Source organism: Anabrus simplex, chromosome 2 (assembly GCF_040414725.1).
Source record: "Anabrus simplex isolate iqAnaSimp1 chromosome 2, ASM4041472v1, whole genome shotgun sequence".
NCBI lineage: Eukaryota > Metazoa > Arthropoda > Insecta > Orthoptera > Tettigoniidae > Anabrus > Anabrus simplex.
The window spans coordinates 788057251-788085107 of record NC_090266.1 but is presented as its reverse complement, the minus strand read 5'-3'; the positions used below and the strand labels follow the sequence as shown (position 1 = coordinate 788085107).

The window sequence follows — 27857 nt, the reverse complement described above, 5'->3', positions numbered from 1 at the left end:
CAAAATCATGCACAGTAAGTGTAGAGCCGGCTGGGCAAGGAGACGAAGCAGCTAACCAGACGCGTCACACAACAGCAGGCAGTTTGCAGAATGTAGAACGGCTGGATGACAAAATATGCAAGGTAGGTGAAGAAAGGAAGAGTCGAAAATTATAGAATGTGGTGGTGAGAATACGTGACAAGTGTTTCACAAAATCGACACTCCCAGTTATTTTTGGTCCATCTTGTTGAAACTACATAAATATTAAGACATATGTTATTTTCTAAACACACAATTCTGGTAAATCTTCCATTAGTTCACATGCACAGCCATTATTATCTGCTTCATTAGGCAAATTGGATGGATTGACATTTTCAGTTAGAGGCTTGTAAAAATCCAGTTATTCATTCTGATGCCAGTTCTCTCTAAAATGAATTTCAAGCAGTTGTTTGACATCAACAATTTTTATTGCTGTGGTTGGCTGGGTTTTGGAACCATCTGAGCAATATGGGTGTCCTTTTCTATTATATATTTAAAGGAGCCAATTTCTAACAAAGTTCTCACCTCTCACAAGTGTATTGTGTTTGTCGTTGGTAGGTCTCCTGAGTATCTTTTGCAGGGAGAAAACTGGAAATGCCAAGCATTTAGAGGCTTCAGGACCTGTCTTGCTTCTGATTTCCAATCACTCTTCTATCCCAACCTTTACTTTTTTTTTAATGTTTTGAGATTATTTTGATGTACTCCTCAGGGTTTGCTATTAGCTGTCTTTTTGAAATATCCATTGAAAATAACCTAAAGAGTCTGTCAGGTGGAGAGTGGCCTCGAATTGGAAAATACATTTCAATCCCCTGGACACTTGAGGGTGTTTGAAGTAGCCAGTTTGCAACCATAGCGAGCATAGTTTTGTTTTTATTCTGCCCTCCACACCTGTCAGCAAGTAAACGGATCTTCTTAATTCCTTCCATGTTTAGGTTCTTCGGAGAATGAAATAGGCAGGAAGCAATTTCATTAGATCCCTTTTTATGAACATTCTCTGTCCATACATAACTAGTGCAGTTGTGAGAGCTGAGTTTGTCATCATAGGAATAACAACAACCGAGAAGTTATAGAGATAAATCTGCCGACAGTAGTATGTTTCTTGGTCATGAATTTGAGGAAGAGGTAAGTTCTTCTGGCAATCAAATGGGAGTGTTACAGTTTCTTCAGGTTTCCTTTTTAAGAGAGATTAAAGGCCTTTGCTCGCTTTTTATGAATTTGTCTCTGTGCTTCAGTCTGAAGTTTCATTTCTGGGTCTTTCTCTAGCTTAATCTTTTATTTCACCTGTAACTCCCAATCAGTCTGTAAAGTAATATTGAACTGAGATGGCAATTACCTTCTTCCTCTAGGTGAATGACAGTAGTGAAGTTCACTGTAGGTTAGGGATGATACAAATTTCATCACAGTCCCTTTTATTTTTTGTTTGAAATTTCTGGGAGCAGCGACCTCCTGTCTATTTTTTTAGTTGTAACATTTCCTGTGTGAAAAACTGTTTGGTTACAAATTAAACTCTTGCTCGCTTTACCTGGATATTCCCCAGAAAAGCCTTCTGGCATACATCGTTAATGTCATTTTTACTCACAAGTATTTTGTTTGGAAAGAATTTCCTCTGTGAGTACCAGTTACTGACCTCCTTCAGGCTATAGATGACACTTTACAATACTGTAATAGAAAGGCATTTTTACTGGATTGATCTTTATTTGCATAGAATAGCTTATGAAAGCCTAAGCATTGCTTCATAGACAAGGTTGAACATCGAAAGCTATTTGTAGCATGTCCACACGTAGGAAAGTCTGGTAGCTTTGGAAGCTCATACCTGTGAAGTATCGGAGAATTTTTAAAGATTTGTGTAGCTATTTTTGTATTAAAAATTATGAACATAACCTACATGGTTGTCATTATTGAAATTAAGGAGTGAAAGATTTCTTTGAATGAATGAATGGTTGCTTAATCTCAAAAGGTAATTTTAAAACTAGTTTTCAATAAAATTAAGCAAATAAAACAGCAAGTTAGGTAAAAATAATGAATATTTTTTTGGGTAGTGACTTTATGTCGCACCGACACAGATAGGTCTTATGGCAATGATGGGAGAGGAAAGGCCTAGGAGTTGGAAGGAAGCAGCTATGGCCTTAATTATGGTACAGCCCCAGCATTGCCTGGTGTAAAAATGGGAAACCACGGAAAACCATCTTCAAGGCTGCCAACAGCGGGATTTGAACCCACTATGTCCCGGATGCAAGCTCATAGCCATGCGTCTCTAACCGCACGGCCAACTCGTCTGGTAAATGTTGAACTAACCACACCTGTTAAGCTTTTGATCTCTTCCATTTTTCAGTCTGAGATTTTCTCTTCCTTGCTTTGGAAGGTGACACTGGTGTTATTTCCTCCTTGCTATTCATTTTACAGGAACTATTAGAATCTTATAATAGCTTCTATCACAAATTTACTCAATGGCAGCACCATAAACACAATACATACCACTATAAGTCATGCTGTAGTGTAAACAAATTTTTAAAAGATGGCTGACAGTCATATGGAAAAACAAGATCTCTGATTGGCCAAAGTAGATATTACAGGCTTTGCTCCTCAGATTGTAAGAAATGATCCTTGAGTTTGTAGCCTTTGCTTCTAACCCCCGTTTTCGATAGAGGAACTAACCTGCTTACAGCTGCTTTTGCTTCTCATTAACCATTGGAAATTGCTAGAAAACATGAAGGAAAATCCATTACTGCCATAAGGTAAGCCATGAAAAAAGTGGAGATTGCTGAATTTGCTTCTAGGCACCTCTATTTCTGTCCAAATTTCATCCATTTTATTGTGACTTCCTCTTAATTACGTGTGGCTATTACAGCCTGGCAACCTGGTGCTGCCCTTGTAAGCAGTGGCGTAGTAAGGTCAGGGGTTACTCGGTGTGGAAAGTTTCCCCCACCCACCACACGCATGGAAATTATTAAAGAAGGTAAAATAAGGTACCTGAAGTTGCAAGTGTTATTTTCTGGTTTATTCACAAAACACTGTGAGCATAAACGGAAACTTTTTTCCCCTAACTTTGTTCTCTGCAAATTTTGAAATCACAATGATCAAAATTAACTTCTTTTGCTGCTTTGTTTCCAATGGCAAAGTCAGAGACCTTGATTCATAGTGGACCTGTGATAACTCTTGACTGATTTTAGTTCTGAAAAACTCCTATCATGTGATGCTACTGAAACTCATAGCATTAAGAAAAGTTTTAAGGGTTAACCCTTAACCATGACGAATATAAGAACAAATCTGATGACTCCTCGAGTCCAGGCGCGCCCTGCCAGGCAGCACTTGATTGGGCAAGCTCCACAGAACCAAGCAGCTGGTCCAAGGATTAATGCCAGAGGAAACGTATTATTCCGTAACTGATAAGTGTAGACACTGTCTTTTAAAAAATAATGAGAGATTACAATTCAAATACCATGGCAGGGTACAATGGAAAAATCATACATGGAAATAAAAACTATGGCCTTCATCACATGTTGCGGAAAGCACAGGTTATTGGAGCGTATTAATACAGATAAATAGCATGTAACTCCCAGCATAGTAAAACGAACATCTATGAACTATTTAAAGGTAATACTCTACTTACTAACTAAAATTGTCAGTTACTGGACTTTCAAAAGCTTGCAGGAAGATTTGGCAGATGTTCAAAATTGAAAATCTTAATTGTTTATTTGTAATTTCAATACAAGTAGGCTATGTATTGAATAAGTGAAATTACAAATAAAAAATTCAGTACACTTTCAAAACAATTATGTATTGAATAGGTGAAATTACAAATACATAATTTTATTTGAACATTTTATATGAATTTCAATACGGGCTCAAATATGAGAATATTTACTTGTAGTTGAAAATCTCGCCGGATTTCCTTCGTTATGAAAAGAAATTGGCACTTCGGATAATGATAAACATTTTTAGGTGCCTTTTGAGTGATAATATTGTCTTTTCGGCATCAGAAAGTACGCTAGAATATCCAAATTTGATCAACATTAGACTGACCTTTTAATTCTCCATTCACTGCTGCACTCCCGTCTTCTTCTTTTCCTGATGGTGTCCAGGTTCTCTTTGCTGTTGGGAGTATCATGGTACTTAATCTCACTTGAAATATATTTTGGCAAATTAGAGAAAATGTGAGGTACTGCTCCTGGACATAATTTCCATCTCACATGAGAGATATCCACTTTTTTACCATACACTATAAAATTATCTGATTTTACTATAAAGCCATCAAAGAAATTAACATGACAAATTCTGCTATTACACGTTAACTCAGAATCCTTCCATGGAATAGCTCTTTAATTTCTATCCTTCGGTGGTGAAAAAAATTGCATATCATCAACTACTCTACCATAGCCTGACTTACAGCCGGGCAAAAAAATAGTACGACATGTTGAACTATTAAATTAATCAAGCCATATAAAATACATGCTTGAAGTACACAACACACAATGAACTAAGTTTAGGAACTGAAAGCAAAGAAAATTCAACTTATTCACTGAAATTTCTCGCACAGCAATGTCTCCCGCACTTTTCTATACTTGGCTTGCTGGAACTACTGGAGCACGTGTTGGATATAATTGCTTTCAGTGGCAGGACAACAAACTACCATGCTATAATGGCTGAGTCCTCACACTTGGTCTTATATTCGTCATGCTTTAACTAAGGACGTGCATGGTCAACATGACCGCAGTGGAAAAATAAACACATGCCACACCTCGCTTATCGCCCTCCCAGTATAATTGCTTTATTGTACCTTTCTATTTTAAGAAGACCTCTGCACAGTATTTGTCTTGTCTGTCATAAGTAACCATGCAGCCGCGATAATAAGCTGATGAGTTTCGTAATGGCCTGGGTGACCGCATGTCCATGGTTTGAAACGGTCGTCAGTTGATAGTGCTATGTGCAGCAATGAGTCAGCGTGGAGGTGTGTCGGCGAGTGTCTGAACATGTGATGTAAATTACGAGTGGTTTGAAGAAGACAAGAGTGATGTAGACGATGGTGATAACGAAATAGAGAGTGATCACAATACCAATGCTGAGACAGAAGGAGAGGTAGAAGAAGTTGAAAGATCTGTGCTACTGCCTAATGATTCATGTTCTAAGTGTTTTTGTGGTAGAAATAGATACAAATGGTCATCTTCGGAACATCCATAGTACCCCTCATCACAATATCGTGATTCACCTTCCCGGTTTGTGACTTTGAGCTCGAGTTGGAAACAGTGTGGATCCTGTTATGCCATGGACGCTAATGTTTTGTGAAGAGATGGTGAATTTATTAGTGCAGTAGAAAAATGTGAAACTCTGTGCAATGAGAAGTAATTACCAAAAGTCTACCCAACCAGAATTACAAAATGTTGACATAGTTGGAATGAAAGCTTTTCTAGGCCTCGTTATTTATTCGGTGGTTTCCAAATCTAACAAAGAGGACATCACTTCAGTCTTCGCAGCTGACGGTTCGAGCCGAGAAATATTTCATGTTGTGATGTCAGGTACAAGGTTTTGCATTCCTCTGTGCAGGCTGCATTTTGACAACCCTGAAGACAGAATGCAGTGGAGAGAGACAGATCCTACTGCAGCCATAGCTGAGCTTCTGAAGATGTTGATTCAGAACTCTCAAAGGTGTTACTCCATTGGCACAAATGCAACAGTAGATGAGATGCTGATTGGTTTCAGAGGTCAGTGTAAGTTCAGAATGCATATTCCGAATAAGCCTGTGAAATACAGAGTGAAACTGATGTGCCTAACCGATGTAAGAAATAGTTATTTGTACACTGCATATATTTATGCAGAGAAGGATACTGATGGAATAGATCTTTCAAGGGAAGATAGGAAATTTTCAAAGCCAACTCAGGCAATTTTTTGTTTTTTGGAACCAATATGGACGAATATGCACAAATAGGAATATAAGAGCTGACAGTTGGTTTACCGCAGTAGAGCTTTTTCAGGAGCTAAGGAAAAGGGGTCTCACTTCTGTTGGGACAGTAAGGAAGAACAAGAAGGAAAATCCAAGTAACTTCTTGCCTTCCAAGCAGAGAAAGGTCAGTTGCTCTGTATATGACTTCACACATTCCGAAAAGAAACAAGGCCATTTTGTTAGTATACTCTATGCACTAAGGGAAAGCAACTGATGCGGACACAGGAAAGGAAGAGCTGATTCAGTTTTATAATTCTACAAAGTCTGGAGCAGATACTTCGGATCAGACGTCAGCCAACTACTGCACAGGTAGAAGAACAAGAAGGTGACCGATGGCAGTTTTCTTCCGTATCGTCAATATTGCAACAGTGAATGCAAATTTATAAGCTATAAACTTCATTTTTCATCCATATTGAAGTGCAATTATAAGAAATAAATTGACCAGGGGGTCCAACTTTTCAATACAATATATCAAGTAAATAATATTACATCAGTCTTTGAACTAGTTTCTGCCACTTAGTGGCCATCTTCAGTCAACATAAAAATTAAACAGATTATGTGATAACTAAAACATATGTATACAAAACAAAGACAATGCTGCTGGAATAATTATAACATTAAAATACATATAATAACAAAAATTATTGTTGTGATCTTCTTGTCAAAATATGATGTCTTTAAGTTGAGATAGGACCTCAGGCAGTGAAGTAAATCTGGAAATGATAGTCAGAATTATGAATGAATAAACAAACAGAATATAAATTAAATAGGAGAAAAATTATTTATGAGACTCAGCTCTATAGTGAAATTGTACAGTATATCTAATGTCTGATGTAGAATAAACACTGACATGCTGGAGGAAGCAGGCAGGCCATGGAAACAAAGGAGTGGATAGGGAACAAGCACTGACATGGAGGAAGCAGGCAATGGAAACAAAGGAGGAGATAGGGAGAGTAGGGGATGGGGGATAAAGAAGGAGTTATTGTTGTCGTTGCTTTAAGCACATGGCATTTCTGGGGTCACAAATTGGACATGTTTTGAATTTTTCTGATTTAAGATGTTTCTCACTGGTCTCGGGCCCCATGCCAAATTTTAACTTCTTAAATCACCTGAAGTATGGAAAGAAAAAAAAGCTCTTGAAAACATCATCTATTTTATGTAGATAGATAATAAAAGAATTGACCTTGTACTGAGTGAAGAACCGAGCTCGATAGCTGCAGTCGCTTAAATGCGGCCAGTATCCAGTATTCGGGAGATAGTAGGTTCGAACCCCACGGTCGGCAGCCCTGAAAATGGTTTTCCGTGGTTTCCCATTTTCACACGAGGCAAATGATGGGGCTGTACCTTAATTAAGGCCACGGCCGCTTCCTTCCAACTCCTAGCCCTTTCCTGTCCCATCGTCGCCATGAGACCTATCTGTGTCAGTGCGACGTAAAGCAAAAAAAAACTGAGTGAAGAAGAAAATAACTCCTTTATAAGTGCAAACAAGAATTCATTGAATAATACAAAAATACAAGAGGCTACGGTACCAGGAATGGGAAATATTTATTATTTCCATTTATCAGCCATGAAACACATTTTCAATAATTAATAGAATATATTAGTAAAATAATGGAAAGTGATGTAGAACCCCTGTAGGGCCTTTAAGGGCCCCAGTGGCTCCATGGGGTATGCTTTGGAAAATGCTGCTCTAGAAGAAACATACTTCATTTCTACTCCTGTTGAACACTAGTCAAGAGCCATGATCTTCGGGATGGGAATTTCTTGTGAATTATTTTATTACTTTATTTTGCTATTTTGCAGCTTTGGCTTAATGTACAAATACAAACAAACAGCATGTATCTCAATGTATATATTACTTACCAAACTGAATATCATAGACTTTTTGCAATGTTTGACATATTTTTACTGCCTTGTCTTCCCCCTCAGTGATGGCACATGGGGCTGTCTGCAAACCCTGCACCCCTATTCCTATGCCACTTCTTGTAAGAGAGATCTTCTGATAAGGATGAACTATAGTGTGATGTGTGAGTTCCTGGATTATCAGAGATAGAACAAACACCCAGCCCCCGAGCCACATAAATTAACAATACACTGTTAAAATTCCATGACTAATTCGAGAATAAATGAAGAACCCTGTGGTCCGAAGACCAGAATACTGACTGTTCAATCATAGAGTCAAACTTTTTTGTGGTATTGGCCCATAAATAACAATAACCAATAGCAATTTGGTTGCTCTACCAAAGAAAGCTTTAAAAAGGCTGTTGGAGTTCTGACTAGATTTTGTATGATGTTTCCCATATTTAATGTCAGTGTATTCTGAACCAAAGGGTACTGAGTCAATATTTAGAATAACACTAAAATAAGTATTGGAAAGACTACTTTGCTATTTGAATTGTTATTTCAGTTTTCTGTTTGAATAAACTTATCCATTTGTTCTATGGTACTACAGCCCTAATGGGCCCTTAAATCACCTGAAATATGGAAAGAAAAAAAAAGCTCTCAGCTACTCAGGCCAAAGGCCTGCAGATTACAAGGTGTCACATGGTCAGTGTGACTAATCCTCTTGGCCGTATTCTTGTCTTTCTAGGCCAGAAACATTTCTATGATAGAGGACATATTTGCAGACAGATGTTAGTCCATTTTTTCTCCAAATTATGACTCATTAAATGTTGATGAAACTTTAATGATATTAGAAATGCTTATGGACGTGATGTTTAATGCTTTTTTATAATGTCAGTATTGCTAACCTCTTAAATTTTGCAGATCAAATTTGAACTTACCTTGAATAAATTTTGAACAGCTGACATAATTTACATTAAACTCTGTATAATCAATCAGTTATATTATCCCTGTGTATGTATTGCTGCGTAAATACTTTCCTTTAAATTATTTTTTTCTCTTGCAATATAGATGTGGGCTTGTGCCAAAGGCCATCGGGAAACTGCTGTGCTGCTTTACCGATGGAATCATACGGCACTAAATGTGCGTAACCATGCTGCTCAAATGGCAACAGACTGTGCACGTTCCAATCGTCATGAAGAACTCGCACTTGAAATGGAGAGATTAGAAGCATCTCGGGAGAAGGCCAACATGATGATCGGATCAGAATCAGCTGTAATAACTCCGGTTCCATCACCAGCAAGTTCTGTTATGTCTTTGACATCAGTTGCATCAACATCTCAGTCGCATGATGGGGTGTTCCTTCATCCAGGTGCTGTTACTAGGTTTGTACATTTGAATCAAATTAGTTCATCAGAGACAGTGAAATAGATGTATTCTCTGTGAAGCAAGATAGAAAGACCACAGATTTAATCATTTTTCACTGATATTTAATAATCATTTTTAATGGGGCAATTTTCTCAGGAAATGGATCAGACTGATAGATATAAGAGGAGACCTATCTGTATACCATTCATAACATGATAATTTTGTCTGTACACTTCAAATTTTTGCCTCTTACTTTGTTTATACCTCAAAATTGGTATACAAAAGTAGGTTTAAATCAATTTTTTGTGTGTCTGTTTGTTTGTTACAACATCGTGGGAAAAGAGATGAATAGAATTTCTTGAAACTCGGTATTTATCAAACATCATCAATGATCTGCATTTAGGGCTGTCGCCCAGGTGGGAGATTCCCTATCAGTTGTTTACCTAGTATTTTCTTAAATATTTTCATAAAACTTGCAAATTTATCGAACATTTCCCTTGATAAATTATTTCAATCACTAACTCCTCATCCTATAAGTGAATATTTGCCCCAATTTGACCTCTTGAATTCCAAATTTAACTTCATATTTTGATCTTTCCTACTTTTAAAAGCTCTAGCATCTAGCTCGAGCATCTATGCTAAGAGTGGAGAGAAAACAGGACTTCATTAAGATAAGTTCCAGATTTCAAGTTCATAAGTATTTAAACAGAAATAAACAAAAATGTTTATACTTTCTAAGAGTGATTTGATAGAATCTGATGATGTTCTTCAAAAATAAAACTCGTCATTCTATTCTCATTAAGTTGTTTCTTTTTTAAGTAGTTTATAAATTTATTACTCAAAATTAGTTTCAGGAGACTGAAGAACTAACAGTTATAAACATACCACTTTGTTGAGCAGCTTGTTTCCTTACTCCCAAGTCCTTCTAGTCTAAAGTTTGCAGTAGTTCTGTAACACTACTCTCTTGTCGTAAATCACCAGGAACAAATAATGCTGCTTACCTTTGGATCCTTACCAGTTCACATATCAAGTAGACCTTCTGTGGGGGTCTCGTACACTGGAACCATACTCTGAGATCTTACCAGAGACCTATATGCCTTCTCCTTTACATCCTTACTTCAACCCCTGAGTACCCTCATAACCACGTGAAGAGATCTGTATCATTTCTTTACAACCTCATTAATGTGATTACCCCAATGAATATCACTTCTTATATTAACACCTAGGTACTTACAGTAATCACAATGAGGTACTATCACCCCATCAACACAGTCATTACAACTGAGGGGACGTTTCTTCTTGGTGAAGCTTACAACCTGACTTCTCATCCCGTTTAGCATCATACCATTGTCTCCTGTCTCTCTCACAACATTGCCTAGGTCTTTTTTTGTAGTGGCTCAGAATCCTGCAACTTATTCACTAGTCTACATAGTGTAACATTTCTTCTGCAAATAACCTTATCTGTGATTCTAATCCTTTACTTATATATATACAAGATGGTCGGAAACAATGTAAACTGGGTATATGAGCATAAGAGGGTTGCTCATACTGATAAATAATTTGAAAGAAATAATTGGATATCTCGGGCTGATGTAATTTTATCATCTGTCGAAGTTAATCAATCAGATCGCTTTGCGGGGAAATTCAAATGGGCTTTGTGAGGCAGTGTTGCTAAGTCTTCACACCTCATAAGACCATCTTGAGAGCTATGCTGAAAAATCAGCATTAAACACAATACACCGTAGGTTTCAGCCAGTGTCACCGGAGCGCACTTATTACAGTGCGATCCTGTCAGCTCGGAGGTTGTAACCACAAAGACGCACACAAAAGTTGCTGTCAAATGTGTACACTGTTTTATTTACAAATGATGTATACTTTATACATGCACACACACACACACACACACACACTCATAAACTGCCGTCTTGAACAAAACACTGGTACGAAGGAGAAGAAGAAGAAGAAGAATATTGCCACAATAGCATGTCAACATACCACCAGTGCAACAAATTCACAATGTGTCATGAATTCACACACTCGATTAACGACTTGCATTCACAACTTTTTTTTTTGCTAGGGGCTTTACGTCGCACCGACACAGATAGGTCTTATGGCGACGATGGGATAGGAAAGGCCTAGGAGTTGGAAGGAAGTGGCTGTGGCCTTAATTAAGGTACAGCATTCACAACTCTCGCTAAAACAACTCTCACTCAACTCCCAAGGTTGCCTCTTTATATACATTACCTGGCCAAGCTACTAGAAAAGTATGACACAACATGTTTTCTCATAATGTCTAGGGTCTCCAATAACCTACTTACAATAAATGGAGTTTTCTGTAACTCTCTAGTGCCAAAGATACATTGTTCTGGACTATTACCGTGTGTTGCACAACATTGCATTGGATTTATGTCATATTTACAGGTGATAATAAATTATATACTATTAATTACTGGTATGTGTTCTTACATTAAATAAACTCCTATTAATATACATACAGCAGACGTTGCAAGTGATATATATCAGTATGGATCCATATTGAAGATAATATATAATAATATCATATCACCTATTCAGTACATTCAATACAGCAGACATGTCATAACATAACCTCACATGCAACACACAAATAATAAGACCACAATTTATACCGAATAATGTCCGTACATAACTACATAAATAATAATAATAATAATAATAATAATAATAATAATAATAATAATAATAATAATAATAATAATAATAATGCTAGATATTTTCAACTTCTACCCATGGGTTACAGAATTGTTTCCAAGTTATACTAGTCCATTACACATGCATCTATAACCCCCCTATAACTTGAAACAATTTCAACACTCTACCAGACTCGTTGACTTTGCCTTGGTCATAGATTATTTTTTTTTTTTCCTTCCTCGATGTCGCTGGATGTGCTCTCCTCCCCTTGACCGGATCGTACCATGTCGGATGTTAGTGTCGCCTCGCTGCTGGCCTCTTCCTTGGTGGTAGTCAATGCGTTCTCCTCCTCATGACCAGATTGTGCTGTGTCATTAGTAGCCTCTCCTCCAGGTGGACCCATGGCAATAGTAGGCTAACTCTGTATGTGCAGCGGTTGGGTGACTCGCTGCAACTCCGATGCGTGGACCTTGACAGGAGGGTTGATCTTTAGTAAGTAGACACCCTGCTTATCGACCTCAATGGGACCAACCCACTTAGGTGCCAGATCTGCGTGAAACCCTCCAATCTTTGGCCTGGTAGGAAGGTCTGGGTCTCTTTGAAATCTTGAGCCTTGATCTGGGTAAGGGATCTCTTCTCAGCCAAAGCTTGCTTGATGTCCTGCTGCACCGGGCGAGTTGGCCGTGCGCGTAGAGGCACGCGGCTGTGAGCTTGCATCCGGGAGATAGTAGGTTCGAATCCCACTATCGGCAGCCCTGAAGATGGTTTTCCGTGGTTTCCCATTTTCACACCAGGCAAATGCTGGGGCTGTACCTTAACTAAGGCCATGGCTGCTTCCTTCCCACTCCTAGCCCTTTCCTGTCCCATCGTCGCCGTAAGACCTATCTGTTTACATGTAACTAATCTCATTATTAGACCCGTATTGAACTATGCTATGATATACACTGACTGACAGAGCAAATGCAACACCAAGAAGGAGTGGTCAGAACTTTATGCCAATTGCAGGGTAGACTGACGTCACTGAGGTATGCTCTTGATGTGAAATGCGCTGCTGTGCTGCGCACGTAGCGAACGATAAATGGGACACGGCGTTGGCGAATGGCCCACTTCGTACCGTGATTTCTCAGCTGACAGTCATTGTAGAACGTGTTGTTGTGTGCCACAGGACACGTGTATAGCTAAGAATGCCAGGCCGCCGTCAACGGAGGCATTTCCAGCAGACAGACGACTTTACGAGGGTTATGGTGATCGGGCTGGTTGGTCGCTTCGTCAAATCACAGCCGATACCCATAGGGATGTGTCCACGGTGCAGCGCCTGTGGCGAAGACGGTTGGCGCAGGGACATGTGGCACGTGCGAGGGGTCCAGGCGCAGCCCGAGTGACGTCAGCACGTGAGGATCGGCGCATCCGCCGCCAAGCGGTGGCAGCCCCGCACGCCACGTCAACCGCCATTCTTCAGCATGTACAAGACACCCTGGCTGTTCCAATATCGACCAGAACAATTTCCCGTCGATTGGTTGAAGGAGGCCTGCACTCCCGGCATCTGCTCAGAAGACTACCATTGACTCCATAGTATAGACGTGCACGCCTGGCATGGTGCCGGGCTAGAGCGACTTGGATGAGTTAATGGCGGAACGTCGTGTTCTCCGATGAGTCATGCTTCTGTTCTGTCAGTGATAGTCACCGCAGACGAGTGTGGCGTCGGCGTGGAGAAAGGTCAAATCCGGCAGTAACTGTGGAGCGCCCTACCGCTAGACAACGCGGCATCATGGTTTGGGGCGCTATTGCGTATGATTCCACGTCGCCTCTAGTGCGTATTCAAGGCACGTTAAATGCCCACCGCTACGTGCAGCATGTGCTGCGGCCAGTGGCACTCCCGTACCTTCAGGGGCTGCCCAATGCTCTGTTTCAGCAGGATAATGCCCGCCCACACACTGCTCGCATCTCCCAACAGGCTCTACGAGGTGTACAGATGCTTCCATGGCCAGCGTACTCTCCGGATCTCTCACCAGTCGAACACGTGTGGGATCTCATTGGACGCCGTTTGCAAACTCTGCCCCAGCCTCGTACGGACGACCAACTGTTGCAAATGGTTGACAGAGAATGGAGAACCATCCCTCAGGACACCATCCGCACTCTTATTGACTCTGTACCTCGACGTGTTTCTGCGTGCATCGCCGCTCGCGGTGGTCCTACATCCTACTGAGTCGATGCCGTGCGCATTGTGTAACCTGCATATCGGTTTGAAATAAACATCAATTATTCATCCGTGCCGTCTCTGTTTTTTCCCCAACTTTCATCCCTTTCGAACCACTCCTCCTTGGTGTTGCATTGTCACTGTCAGTCAGTGTACTAACAATTTGTTGGTTATTTTGATCCACCTTTTCAATACAAATTACAGTTTGTGTTGCTAAGTTGTAATGTTACAACACTAATTTACCGGGACATGTTTTGCTTTTATTCATAAGCATCATCAGCCTATACTATTGCCTCAAGGTTTGTGATTTTTGGGTTGTTGTTACAAATTTCATTACATTGAATGTAAATCTGATTTCAGTGATAACAATATTTAAAACAAGAATAATGTACACATTAAAAATTATGACAGTATGATTTGAAATGTTAAAATGGATTAACTCTTAATTCTAAAACACATTGACGTCCAAAACACAGTTTTTAATTTGGCTAAAAATTGTTTGCAACATCTTAGACAGGAAGCAAAAAACTCTAGAAAACAAACTAAAACACCTAATAGAAGATCAAAAAAGTTAACCGTTAATGGAAAAAATGATTCAATTCCTTTAAAGATAAACAATCCCGCGACAATTAATTTATCAGACACCAATTTTTCTGAAAATGAAATGAACATACTCAACAAAGGAACTAAGTTCAATTGGCCTAACCCGTACAAAATGGAAGAATTAACTATCACAATAGCGGAATCTGAAGCAAATATAGGGAAACTGCCGGCAGAAATACAAAATGACATTAAATATGAAGTAAAAAAGAAACTCCCAAGTTTAGTAAAAGAAATGAAAACTAATTCCGACCAGAGCCTCCTAAAACAAATAAAAGATTTAAAGGCAAAAATAAAATTTAACGACATTATCGTGACTAAGGCAGATAAAGGCGAAACAGTAGTCCTAGTAAATAAAAGTGACTACATCAAAAAAAACCGAAGAATTCTTTTCTAATGAATCTTACACTATAGTAAATAAAGACCCGATCTCTAGAATTCAAAGGAATCTAAAAACAATCCTTAAAAATTCAATTTGTTTATTTAACGAGCAAGAAAAACAAAAAATGGTCAACATGAACCCAACATTACCCAAGGCTAAGGCACTACCTAAAGTACACAAAAACAATACACCCATTCGACCAATTATAAACAGCAGAAATAGCCCAACATATAAAATATCAAAATTTATACATCAATTCCTCAAAAAGCATTATAAGTTCCAGAGTAACTCCTCAATTAAAAACTCAGTTGAATTTTGCGAAAGATTAAAAAACTTCAACTTACAACCCCACCATAGAATGAGCTCGTTTGACATTTCCAATATGTATTCAAATATCCCCATTAAAGAAACGATCGAAATTATTAACTTAAACCTTTCCAAATATAGCAACTTAAGTAAGCTAGAAGTAGATGAATTTATTATACTACTTAAATTCATACTAAATAATAACTGTTTCTCCTTTAACAATAAAATTTACCACCAATTAAGTTTAGCCATGGGTGACCCCAGCTCGGGAATATTAGCGGATATTTATATGGATAACATAGAACATAGCATAATTAAACCAAACATAGAAGGAATCTGTCTTTGGCTGAGATTTGTTGATGATACATTTGTAATAACAGACAACCGAAAAAATAACAGCGAAAAAATCCTTGAATTTTTAAACAACATCGATAGATACGTAAAATTTACCAAAGAAGACGAAAAAAACAACTCATTGAATTATTTAGATGTTACCGTAACACGCTTAAAATCCAAATTTGATTATCAGATATACAGAAAACCAACACACACGCCAATAACAATAAGAAATGACTCACTCCACCCCAAATCCCACAAACAAGCAACCTTTTTCAGTATGGTCTACAGAGCCTACAAAATACCCTTATCACCTGCGAATTTTACAAAAGAAATAAATTTTATAAAAGAACTAGCACTAGCCAATGGATATAAAGCAGACATAGTAAATCGAATCATCAACAAAGTAAAGCTCAAAATAGCCACAAACTTCACACCGGAAAAGACTAAAAAATCCAAATACGCAACCTTCACCTACACCAGTTCAAAGATTCACCAAATAGCAAACCCACTCAAAAAACGAGATATGCAAATAGCCTTTAAATCATATAACACTAACAAAAACTTATTTTTTAACCATAGCACAGTAAATGCCTACAATAACAAATTTCAAGGCTCTGGAATATACAGACTAACATGCGCACAGTGTAAATCTTCATATGTTGGCCAAACTGGACGCAGTTTCCTAACCAGATACATGGAACACTTTAATGCCTTAAAACACAATAAATACTCCTCAATGAGTAATCATATGAAAGAAACTGGCCATCATTACACCTCAATAGATAAAGACCTTACAATAATCAAAAGAATCGAAAAGGGGAAGCTAATGACAGAATTCGAAAACATATATATTTATTTGGATCAATACTTCAATAAAGGAAAAAACTTGAATGATGCGATCGAAATAAAAAGTCCATTAATAGAGCAGTTGCCAACATTATTACAAAATCTCAAATCAGAAAAAAGCAAATTCTTTAAAATATTCAATCTAAATACACTCACAACTGAAACCATTTCGGCAACGCAAAAAAGTCCCCCTCCACATAACACGCCAAAGCTTAACGCCCCGCCTGCAGGATCGTCCTCTACCCCCACCTCGACAACAAATAAGAATTCCCTACCACGTAGCACGTCAATAGCAAACGCCCCGCCCAACATCTCTTCCCCTTAACCCCCTACCCGCCCTTCACAACAGCTCTTTCATACATACAACACAAGGAGTAGAGCCACAACAGACAAAGGGGTAAGTGATAATGCAACATCAACACTCACATTATAAGCACAACACACACACACACAATATTACTTAAGTTCATTTCCATTTGTTCCAGAAGCTTCTTCCATTCCATAAATCGAAAAAACATAATCAGATACCAATACTCAAAATTTGGATTGAAGCCCCTTTTAACCATAACTTACATCAAAACAATCAACTTCCAACGGAGAGTCTGGTCGCTACAAACAAGAATTAAATTGTCAATACTTCCTCTGATCAAATAGCCAAACTGCAGCAGCAAGCCTTATCAAATCTAGAAGCCATTTTCCAACGAACTCAAGACTTCAATTCTAGATTATCATCATGACTAATCATGCATAATGCACAATTACAGTCTTTTTAAATAACATTATTTAGAGAGCACAATTCTTAACTATAATTCTCAATACTGAAATGTTACTGTAATCTAGAAACCAACGCACTTCTGAAACTATGGCTCCTATATATTAACATCCAATATTTATATTTATGACTCAAATTTTAATGCCAAATTATAGTTGAATCAATTTTATTTTAACATTGCAAACAATTTTTAGCCAAATTAAAAACTGTGTTTTGGACGTCAATGTGTTTTAGAATTAAGAGTTAATCCATTTTAACATTTCAAATCATATTGTCATAATTTTTAATGTGTATATTATTCTTGTTTTAAATATTGTTATCACTGAAATCAGATTTACATTCAATGTAATGAAATTTGTAACAACAACCCAAAAATGACAAACCTTGAGGCAATAGTATAGGCTGATGATGCTTATGAATAAAAGCGAAACATGTCCCGGTAAATTAATGTTGTAACATTACAACTTAGCAACACAAACTGTAATTTGTATTGAAAAGGTGGATCAAAATAACCAACAAATTGTTAGTATATCAGACCTATCTGTGTCGGTGCGACGTAAAACAACTAGCAAAAAACAAAAAAAACAAAAAAAATGTCCTGCTGCTGCTTATGCTGCCACTCTGCTAGGGAAACAGCTGCATCATCTTGACCAGAAGTGGGTGGTAGATAAATCTGTCAATCCCTGGTGCCATATAGCTGTCGACCAAGGAATAGCTCCGCTGGTGAATAGCCAATGACACGGTCAGTGGATCGTCGCAGAGCAAAGAGTGACTGCAGTATCTGACGGTCCCATAGTCGATATTCCTTGTCTAGTAGGTGGACCCGTAGCGTACGTTTTAGCTCCTGGTTCCGTTGTTCCATTGGATTGGCCCTTGGGTTGTAGATAGGGTTCGTCCAGTGCACCACATCCCATTGAGTCGTCATCTGCTGCCACTTCCTTGTGGTGAATTGATTCCTGTTGTCTGACAGAATGCACCGTGGATAACCGAAGTGGCTGAATACCCGCTGGCATATTCGATGTCCCTTCTGCCGTTCATCCTCTCACTTATAGTTATGAATTTTATTGGTTCTGTATTGAAGTGGGATTACAGTGATTAAATTAAATTCTTTCAAGGTCCACCTATTCAATACAATGACGTTTTATTGTGATTCAATCACATGTCAAATGGTCAAATGGTACTAGTTTCAGCATCTATGTGCCATCATCAGACTTTGGTACAAATTAAACAATATATGTATTCCTAAAACATCTAAAACACATTTTAACACATTATAAAATACAATTACTGTAGTGATACATGAGATAAGTTAAAATTATGTTACAGTTGATTGCTGTGATATAAAATTCTTAAAATTCCGGCTGTTCGTTACATAGTTCAGTCTGTGTACATCCGGGATAAGTGAATTTATGCGGTTGTATGCTGTCTATGTGAGTGACATTTATTTCCTTGATATTAGGTGGTTCCGGAGTGACTTTGTCTGGCTCCGTCTGTGTAACAACACGTTTAACATGCTGCTCAAGGTTTAAATTGAAGTGGGAATTCATCTTTATTTATATCACAATCTTACATGATCAAAGTAAACTTCCCCGGAACAAATGTTCCAGTAAATGAAATTTTTTGTTGGGGTGTACGAATCATCCACTTTGTCCCATTTCCAATCTTCTTGTGTACGTTGACGCTACACTGGCGAGACACTTTCATTTTCAACATCACTATCGTCGTCACTGTGTACACTTACATAATTATTTTCATGGCTTTTTTCTGGCAAAAATTCTTCCTCGCTTTCATCACTGTCAAACTCACTACCACTATCCAGTACTATAATATCACTATCACCCGGTTCATCTAAACATTCTACAATTTATTCAGAAGTGAGATTATACGATGTAGGCTACTCAGACCTGCCATGCTTTTACTTGAAACAACAGCAGTTGCCAACGTGAAACCAAGACGTATTTTATCACAAAGTTACAGTTCTAGGCCAAAGAAAACGTACGAGGGGGTGGGGAGGGGGGGTGGGGAGGGGGGTGGGGAAGAACCGAGTCTCAAGGTTTCATACGTTGCCTAGTACAGAGAAATGTCAAGAGATGGCAGAGTTAGACTGTTTTGGAACAAGTGATTCGCTCAGCGTGAATGTCACGTGCATCCGCCGATAGATACGACTACTGCGTGCATGACATTCATGTGCTCCCGGCTTGAGAGGTTAATACATTCATATACTCCAATCAAAAAAGTTCAGCTGCCTGTATCATTTATACTTGCAACTACATTTATTCTCATAGCTTTGCCCATTTTTGCAATTGTAACTGCCAGTTCAAGTTAATCTCTTGTCAGTTGGATATCCTTCTTTGCTTACTGCATCGTCTTCACTTTAAAAAATCAGGAAAACATTTGTCCCATCTGCTTTTTCTCTCTCCTAGTCTAGTTTTATAAATATTACACTTTCTTCATGATTTTACAAATCTGATTTTAACACTGTTACTCCCCCCACTTCTTAGATTTCATTATAATCATTTCTGGAATTATTTATTTGCTTGTTTCCAGTTAATCTTACAGTATTGTTCAAACACCACATTTTTTAATAATCTCATTGGTTCTTTCTTTCTTTCTTTCTTTCTTTCTTTCTTTCTTTCTTTCTTTTTTTTAATATCTGTCATATACTATAGGTTATTATCCCCCCCCCCGGTATTATTTTCACTCATTTCTTCCTGATATATCTCATTCCATTTTATATTTAAATAGTTATGTTATTATATTCGGAAGTGATATATCTTGCTGTATACATCCAATCTAAGTACACTGAAACTTCTCTATAACGGACACCTTCTGGACCAAAATGAATGTCTGTTACACAGGGGTGTCCGCTTGAGAGAAGATATTGCACCCACTCACCTCCTGAGTCTCAGACTAGCCTTAATCTCAGGGGTGATCAGTTCATCAAAGATGTTAAAATTTTTAATCAATAACAATAAAAAACATATATATAGGCACACCAAATTGACACAGAGATGAACGGGGCATGCAAATTAAGGTAAACGGGGGGGGGGGGCTCATTCACATATACTAATTATAGACTGCACAAAAGGGCTGGGAAGTGACGTCTTAAATTCCATGGGCATACTGGGCTAACTACAATAAAAAGATATGAAAACTGTTTCCTATTGAAGTTGCAATAAGGAGCAATTTATTTACTTAATTCGCACAATGGAAGTGATGACAATTATTACAATTAGAAATTTCTACCCTGAAAGAGAATACATAAATTTGGATTCACCTCACTACTCTGGTAGTGTGAAATATTTGGTGAATTTGCCCCATTGGTTACTGGGGATCGAATCCACATCCGTATGAGTGGACGTTTCACCGCTGAATATCTTCTTTCGGAGACGTGAGCATGAGAGTAACTATTTACTGTTATTTCCACGTTCTGTTGGACATGAGACACTACCGGTATGAACATTCTAGTAGGCCGGATTCCCACCGTGGAAATGTTATCGTATCTAAAACGGGAATTAATTGTACGGACAAACTCAAGCCTAATATAAACAGATTTACAAACATGCCATAGGTAGCTCGTCAACTCAAAGCTTATCTCAATATTTACACTTGTCAACACGACAAGACGTACGGAAAGGTTCATTATTATGCTCGCACAATGAAGACATGTGCCGTCCGTGGGTTATTTCGCACATACCGCCAACAATCTCCCACGTGGAAAACCAACATCTGGTTCCGACCAATTCAACACATGATGACTGTCCCTATCTTATCTTTATCCTTCTTTATCTGATCATTATCATATTTTGTGATTACCATATTATTTTATTATTATCATTAATTTCAATTATCATCCTTTTTTTATTATTATCATTTATCATCCGGGATGATTATGTGCTAACCTTTGCCGACGTTTCAAGTGAAGGATCATATTTCCTCGTAATTAATTCGCATAAATTAATGATCAGTTTCATAATATATTATTATTATTATTTATTTTCTTCAGTGGAGATTATCATTATCGTATCACTTATTCATCATGGATTTAATATTTTACATTGATCCCACCATAATTATTCTCAAATTAATCTAATAAATTCTTCCTATTATTCCTCTTTGAATTATTATTATTTATGATAACTTAATTTCACATGTTACACTACCGTTAGCGATATTTATGGTTAATGCATAAGCTTTTACGATTTCGGTCCAGTTTGGCACTAAGCACTAAGCCGGATTTTCGTCCCGCACGACTTCCGATCTCAAAAATGGGCTCAAACCACTCTGTGCTTTCAACATATCATGACCATCCTATACACATGCCTCTATCACTACTAAACAAATTTTTATGGTTATTATAGAGTCCAAAAACGTGAAATGAACTATTTACATAAAAATCAAATTTACTGCCCGAATTAGTCTTTTATGCCACATGTTATCTCTGCATTGATTATTACTTTCACCAGCGAACTCTCACAGCATTATTATTATTATTATTATTATTATTATTATTATTATTATTATTATTATTATTATTATTATTATTATTATTATTTTTATTATTATTTTTATTATTATTATTATTATTATTATTATTATTATTATTATTATTATTATTTCACATGACCTTCCGTACGCAAACACATAATTACACACTCTGGCACTTTCATATATCTGGATGTCTAGTAACAAATATGCCTAACCAAGGTACAAATAATTACTGCAGTGTTTGAAAAATCAAAATAAACTGGGTTAGCATAAAAGAAAAATCTAACACTTGAAATAAACTTAAATCAAAGTATTTACAAACAGCATGCATTAAATGAAAGAAATATCCCATATTTACATTATATACAACAAACAAACATTCAATTAATTAGTCTAACCCATAATTACGTTAATGTAAATTAGTTCGTCCATCCATCTTAAATAAATCATGGATTCGGGAAGCGATCCATGTGTTACGTTAAGTAACCATGATTAATTTACCCATTATTAACACCTTACTAAAGAATTTACAATGCTGTATACAAAAAGAACAATTATAGGTGCCTAAAGGCCCATTACACTTTCACCATTATATTCTTCACTTGAGCCCGAACCAGAAGTCATGACACTTTACGACGATGTGTCGTTTCATTCGACCCGGTGCGTATCATGGTAGTCAACCGGCACTTCCTGACGTATTTCTAGGCTGCTTTGTGATCGCCTCGCTCCTACAGTTCCCTGCTCAGATAATTGTATCACCGTCTATCTTGAAATATTTACTTCAGGCTCTGCACACTGCCTTCAAAAAGTACTATCGGCATTCCGTTAATTATTTATTTTCAATCACATGAAACCAACATACAGTTATACTGATTATTTACACTCGGTACTATGAATAATCTCACTGTTCATCTTCACTCTCATACCAACTCACGTACTTTCAGCTCTAACTAACTTTGAATGCGTCCCGAGGTACTGACCTACAGAGTCAACGTGTCAGAGTCTCAACTACTTCTTACGACTAATGATGCGAGGTCCCACTTCTTGTTATTTATAGATGATAGGGTTTCCTGCCTGGGTCATCCGCGGTCATACCAGAGGGAAGGGGGTTGGTTATTCTAAATCGGCATTTCCAGGTGGATTTGGATCTCTGAATTTATCCCACTTAATAAGCTGGTGATACACATTCACATGTAGTATTCTGATCTCATATCGTTTGGCAATCACGGAGATATTACTTGATTTTTGTCTTCCACTTTTCGCGTGCTAAGTCAGCGTCTGTGCTGGTGCGATCTAGCTGACCAATAGTAATACAGTATGGGCCTTTTCCTAGAATTCTATATTTTAATCCATCAAACTTTCAATTAATGAACATGGGGATGATATCTAAAAAATCCCATCTGTTCAATTCGGTGATTGGAATATTTTTATTATTATTATAACCGGAGATAACTGGAGTTCATATTGACTTCTGTCATGTTGGCACATCTGCGAGTCCTTTACAAATTTTGTCATTGGCTAACACTGCAGCGGTTCATTTAAATATTTCCCTTAACAACAATATGCCTGGAGGCGTGGGAAACTCTATTGCGACATTTTCTCCGTATTCGTGATGTACATACCTCGCCCTTGTTCAAGAATAAATGCTCTTTCACTCCCTCGTAGCACTCAGGACTGTTCTTCTGAGTTCTCGATTTAATCCTCTTAGCTTTCGACAAGGAAATATACCACCCATTATGACAGGCTTAACTCTTGGCGACAGATTGTCGTGAGCACGTCTGACAATGTTGAAATCTCTCGGTCTACACTGAACTGACAATGTGTATATCTCAATACTCTCATATGCCTTAATTTATTTTATAATATCAAATCATGATACCTCTGGGCCATCTCATCCGGGTACAGTATGAAATGGATTACTATTCAAAATAAGTAGGAACTCAATAACTCATGCACTGTATGTGACGAATACTCTTACAAATTAGTCTACAGTATATTATACCATATTTCTGCAATGTGTTGTACTCACATGAGAAAGTTTTAGATGGACTGCTGCAGCTGCTATGTATGGAAGAGACAGATCCACTTCTATGGACACCTTTGTTGAGCACACTGTACACTATTACCATACATGATGTTAAATTTATGACTAAAATTTCAGTTTTTGAAACTTTAAATCAATATATACATGTAACAATCTACAGTAAAATATTAACACTTTAAAAAATCCATAATGTTTGCTTGTTTTGAACACTTTGGTTGAGCAATGATATTTTCACTATGTGCACCTTTAAGCCTTTTTCATCATTTTGTTTACAATAGAATTATTTTCGACTCATATCAAAGTCCATAGCTTCACAGCAAATAACAAAGTTTAACAGCTTCATTTTTGTTAGAAACCTGTATTAACTTTAAAATCAGATATAAGATCACATTAATAGGTTAGTAATACATGAGTTAAAAAACACTATCATACATAAGGACATTTTAAAATAGTATAATCCTCCACCAGGAACACACTCCTCCACACTTCTTGCTCAACGTAGCTACTACTTGCTTGGATTCAGTTAGGCACATACCTCAGCAGAGGTGAGTCCTCTTAGTCATATCAGGCCAAAAACAAGGAAGTAAGTAACGCAATTTGGATCATTTATATTATTCCATCTTCTATCTCTTTTTACTTACACTCAGTTTTCTATTAAGTTTAGACTTAACATATTCAATTCTACAACCAGCTTCACCACTTTGGGCCCATTTTGACTAAAAATCTGCAAGTACTCATTCTTCAACATAATTTTAAGGAACTACTTCTAGAGATCATAAGGATCCTTTGTCATGAAATATTGTAATTCTTGGATTTTACTGAACATCAATGGTCATTTTACGACGTTTTTATGATTACACCTGTTAGATTTTATGGAATTGTTCATCAAGAATGTTATGAACAATTCTCGTCGATAATATTGACAACATGACTTGGAACGTTAGTCAAGTTTGCAGTTTATTATTTTAAATGTCCTTGTGTATGATAGTGTATTTTTTTTACAATGTGTTTTACGTCGCACCGACACAGATAGGTCTTATGGTGACAGTGGGATAGGAAAGGCCTAGGAGTGGGAAGGAAGCGGCCAAGGCCTTAATTAGGTACAGCCCCAGTATTTGCCTGGTGTGAAAATGGGAAACCACGGAAAATGGGGGCAGTGTATTTTAACCCATGTCCTTTCAATCTATTAATGTGATTTTATATCTGATGTATTTTGTGAAATATTCTAGCTGATGATGTCCAATAGGAGAAGAAACATGTTCTAGATCAAAATAAATATATACGTATTGAATAGGCGGACCACTTAAATACAATATTTAAGTTCATTCTTAAATATTCGCTACTTGATTGCACTTAGCTTCACTGTACGAGGTTATTGATAGCACATCAGTTTTTCTATTTTTTCTTCAATATTGGCATTAGTATCATCTTCACTGCCACTTTCATCAGAATCTTCATTTTTGTTCTCCTTCCCTTGGATTGACTGAAGAATCATTTTCATGTCTTCACTCTCACACTCTTTTGGAATATCTCAATCAATTTTGATATAAGTGTTCACTTCCTCCCTGTAACCTGCTGCATTAATTAACCATTGTGTTGCTTCCATGCTGTTGGAAATATCAGATTCCATTTCGGGATTTTCATTACTAGCAGGAAACCCAGCTTTTAGAAAGCAGTTATGAACTACTGAAACTGTAATATTTTTCCTTGCATTGATTAGCCATGAAATTGCTTGCAGAACATTCACTCCCTTTCTCACTGTTTGAAGGGTTCTCTCATTTCCATTAAGTTCTGATACAATGTGCTTCATCACTACCTGTTTGTATAAAATGCTGAAGTTCTGGGTCACTCCTTGGTCAAATGGCTGAGAAACTTATGATACATTTGGTGGGAAAAAGATGATCTTCAATTTTGCAACTTAATTGTATCCAGATGCGATGCTGCATTATTGAGGAATAATAACAATCTTCTCTCCTGGCATGTCGCTTTTCTGTCCAATTGTCCTAACCACTCTGTTCAGTTACTCTTGCTTTCCAATTTGCTTCCCATTCAGTGCCCAACTTTGTAATATCCATGTTCTTAAAACACCTTAGTTTTGCATTTTTTTTCCCTATTACAGGGGGCTTCTCCTGTTCTTCACTCATACTTGCACATAACAAGATTGTAAGTTGTTGCTTCACATCTTATCCACCAGTACAAGGGTTTCCTTTGAAACACAAAGTTTTGTTGGGTAAAAGCCTGGAAAAATTATTCAGTTTCATCGCCATTCAAAATATTTTCTGGAGAATACTAAAAATCTATGATTTAAAGTATTTTTCTTGCCAGTTTTCAACAATGTCCATATTAACACCGGATGATTCTCTGCAAATCACTCTGAATTTGATACCCTGTCACTTTCTGAACCTCTGTAGCCAACCATTTGAGGCTTTGAAACCTCTGATACCTAATTCTGCCATGAATTCTGTTGCTTTCACTTGTATCATTGGTTCTGACACAGACTTCTTAGTTTACTGAACTACTCTAGTGTACCTTAATTAAGGCCATGTCCACTTCCTCCCCATGCTACATCCTCAAGGCCAAATTCATTTTATTACAAGCGATGTGGAAGGTAGTTCATCATTGCAGGAGTACATAATTACAAATTCAGACCAAATGAAACACACGTCACAGTAAAGGGTGCCCAAACAGTTGCATAAGTACACAGTGTACCCCCCTCTCTAGCGGCAATGCAGGTGTGTATTTGTGCATGCAAACAATCATAAAGGTGCCAAATGGCATCCTGCGATAGACTGTCCCAAGCATCTTGCACCTTTTGATACAATTCGGCAATGGTTCTTGCAGGCTCTGAAGAACACGTATGTTCCTGATTTATCATGTCCCATACGTGTTCACTTGGTGGGAGATCTGGTGATCTTGCTGGCCAGGGCAATTGTTGTACACCATGTGGAGCATGTTGCATCACAGCAGCTGTATGTGGACATGCACTGTCCTACTGTAAAAGCACATCACCTTCCTATTGAAGAAATGGCAGTAGCACGGGGACAACAACCTGTGCAATGTAGCGGGCACTCGTTACGTTACCCTGCAGACACACCAACTGTGACCGCATACCATGAAGCCTGGGATGGGACCTGGGTATCGTGGGCAAATGCACTCTGGAATAGACCACTCACCAGGTCTATACTGTACATGTGTATGTCCATCACTTACATGCAGACAGAACCTACTCTCGTCACTGAAGACAACAGAGCACCATTTCCCTCTCCAGTCGACTCTTTCACGACACCAGTATAGCCATGCTTGGCAGTGTTGTGGTGTCAGTGGTAGCCTGGCCAGAAGCACACATGATCATAATTCTGCTGCAAGCAGAGGATTCCCAATAGTCCTTGGTGACACTGCAGGTGCAACATGTGACCGAATTTCGTTCCTGGATGATGTTCAGTCGGCCACCGCTGCTCACACAATGCGTTGACCGTGACATGCGTCTGTACTACATGGATGCCCGGAGCCTGGTTACGGGTGTGGAAATTTTCCACAGACCACTGCTGAAAGCAGCGACACACCACCAATACATTGTGCTCGACATGTGCAGCAATCCATCAATAGTCCATCCAGCTTCCCACAGGCTCACAATGCGACCCCATACAAATGGCTGCAGTTGTTCAATAGGAGCACGTACTCATTGGTGGGGCATGGCTGTACCCTAGAATGAATGTTACAAACACTGTTCACCTGTAACGTCAGCACAGTTACTGCCTGCAGAGTCAAAATATAGTGTGCACGGACAGGCTTTCTGAGCACCATCTGATCGCAGATGGCCGTGACAAATTAATCACTAACACAACCACCCCTCAGTATGCACATATTATACCATGGTGCCACCGAACACCGTCCTTGAGGATATTGCATGTTGTATTTCTTGCAGTGTATCTGTGCTGGTGCAATGTAAAGTAAATGGTGAAAAAATTCTCTGAACATGTTATTATAATGGGAGACTTCAGTGCAAATTTATTAGACAGTATTGCAGCTTCTACTCGAGAGTTTTGC

General features: G+C 38.0%; 1 protein-coding gene across 1 annotated transcript in view; it reads left to right on the top strand.

Moving 5' to 3' along the window:
* Camta (Calmodulin-binding transcription activator) overlaps positions 1-27857 on the top strand; it is a 705348-nt gene that overhangs the window by 399639 nt on the left and 277852 nt on the right. Inside the window, exon 17 of the mRNA XM_068226037.1 lies at positions 8870-9183. Coding sequence (XP_068082138.1) covers positions 8870-9183 — 314 coding nt within the window. The remainder of the gene's footprint in view (positions 1-8869; positions 9184-27857) is intronic.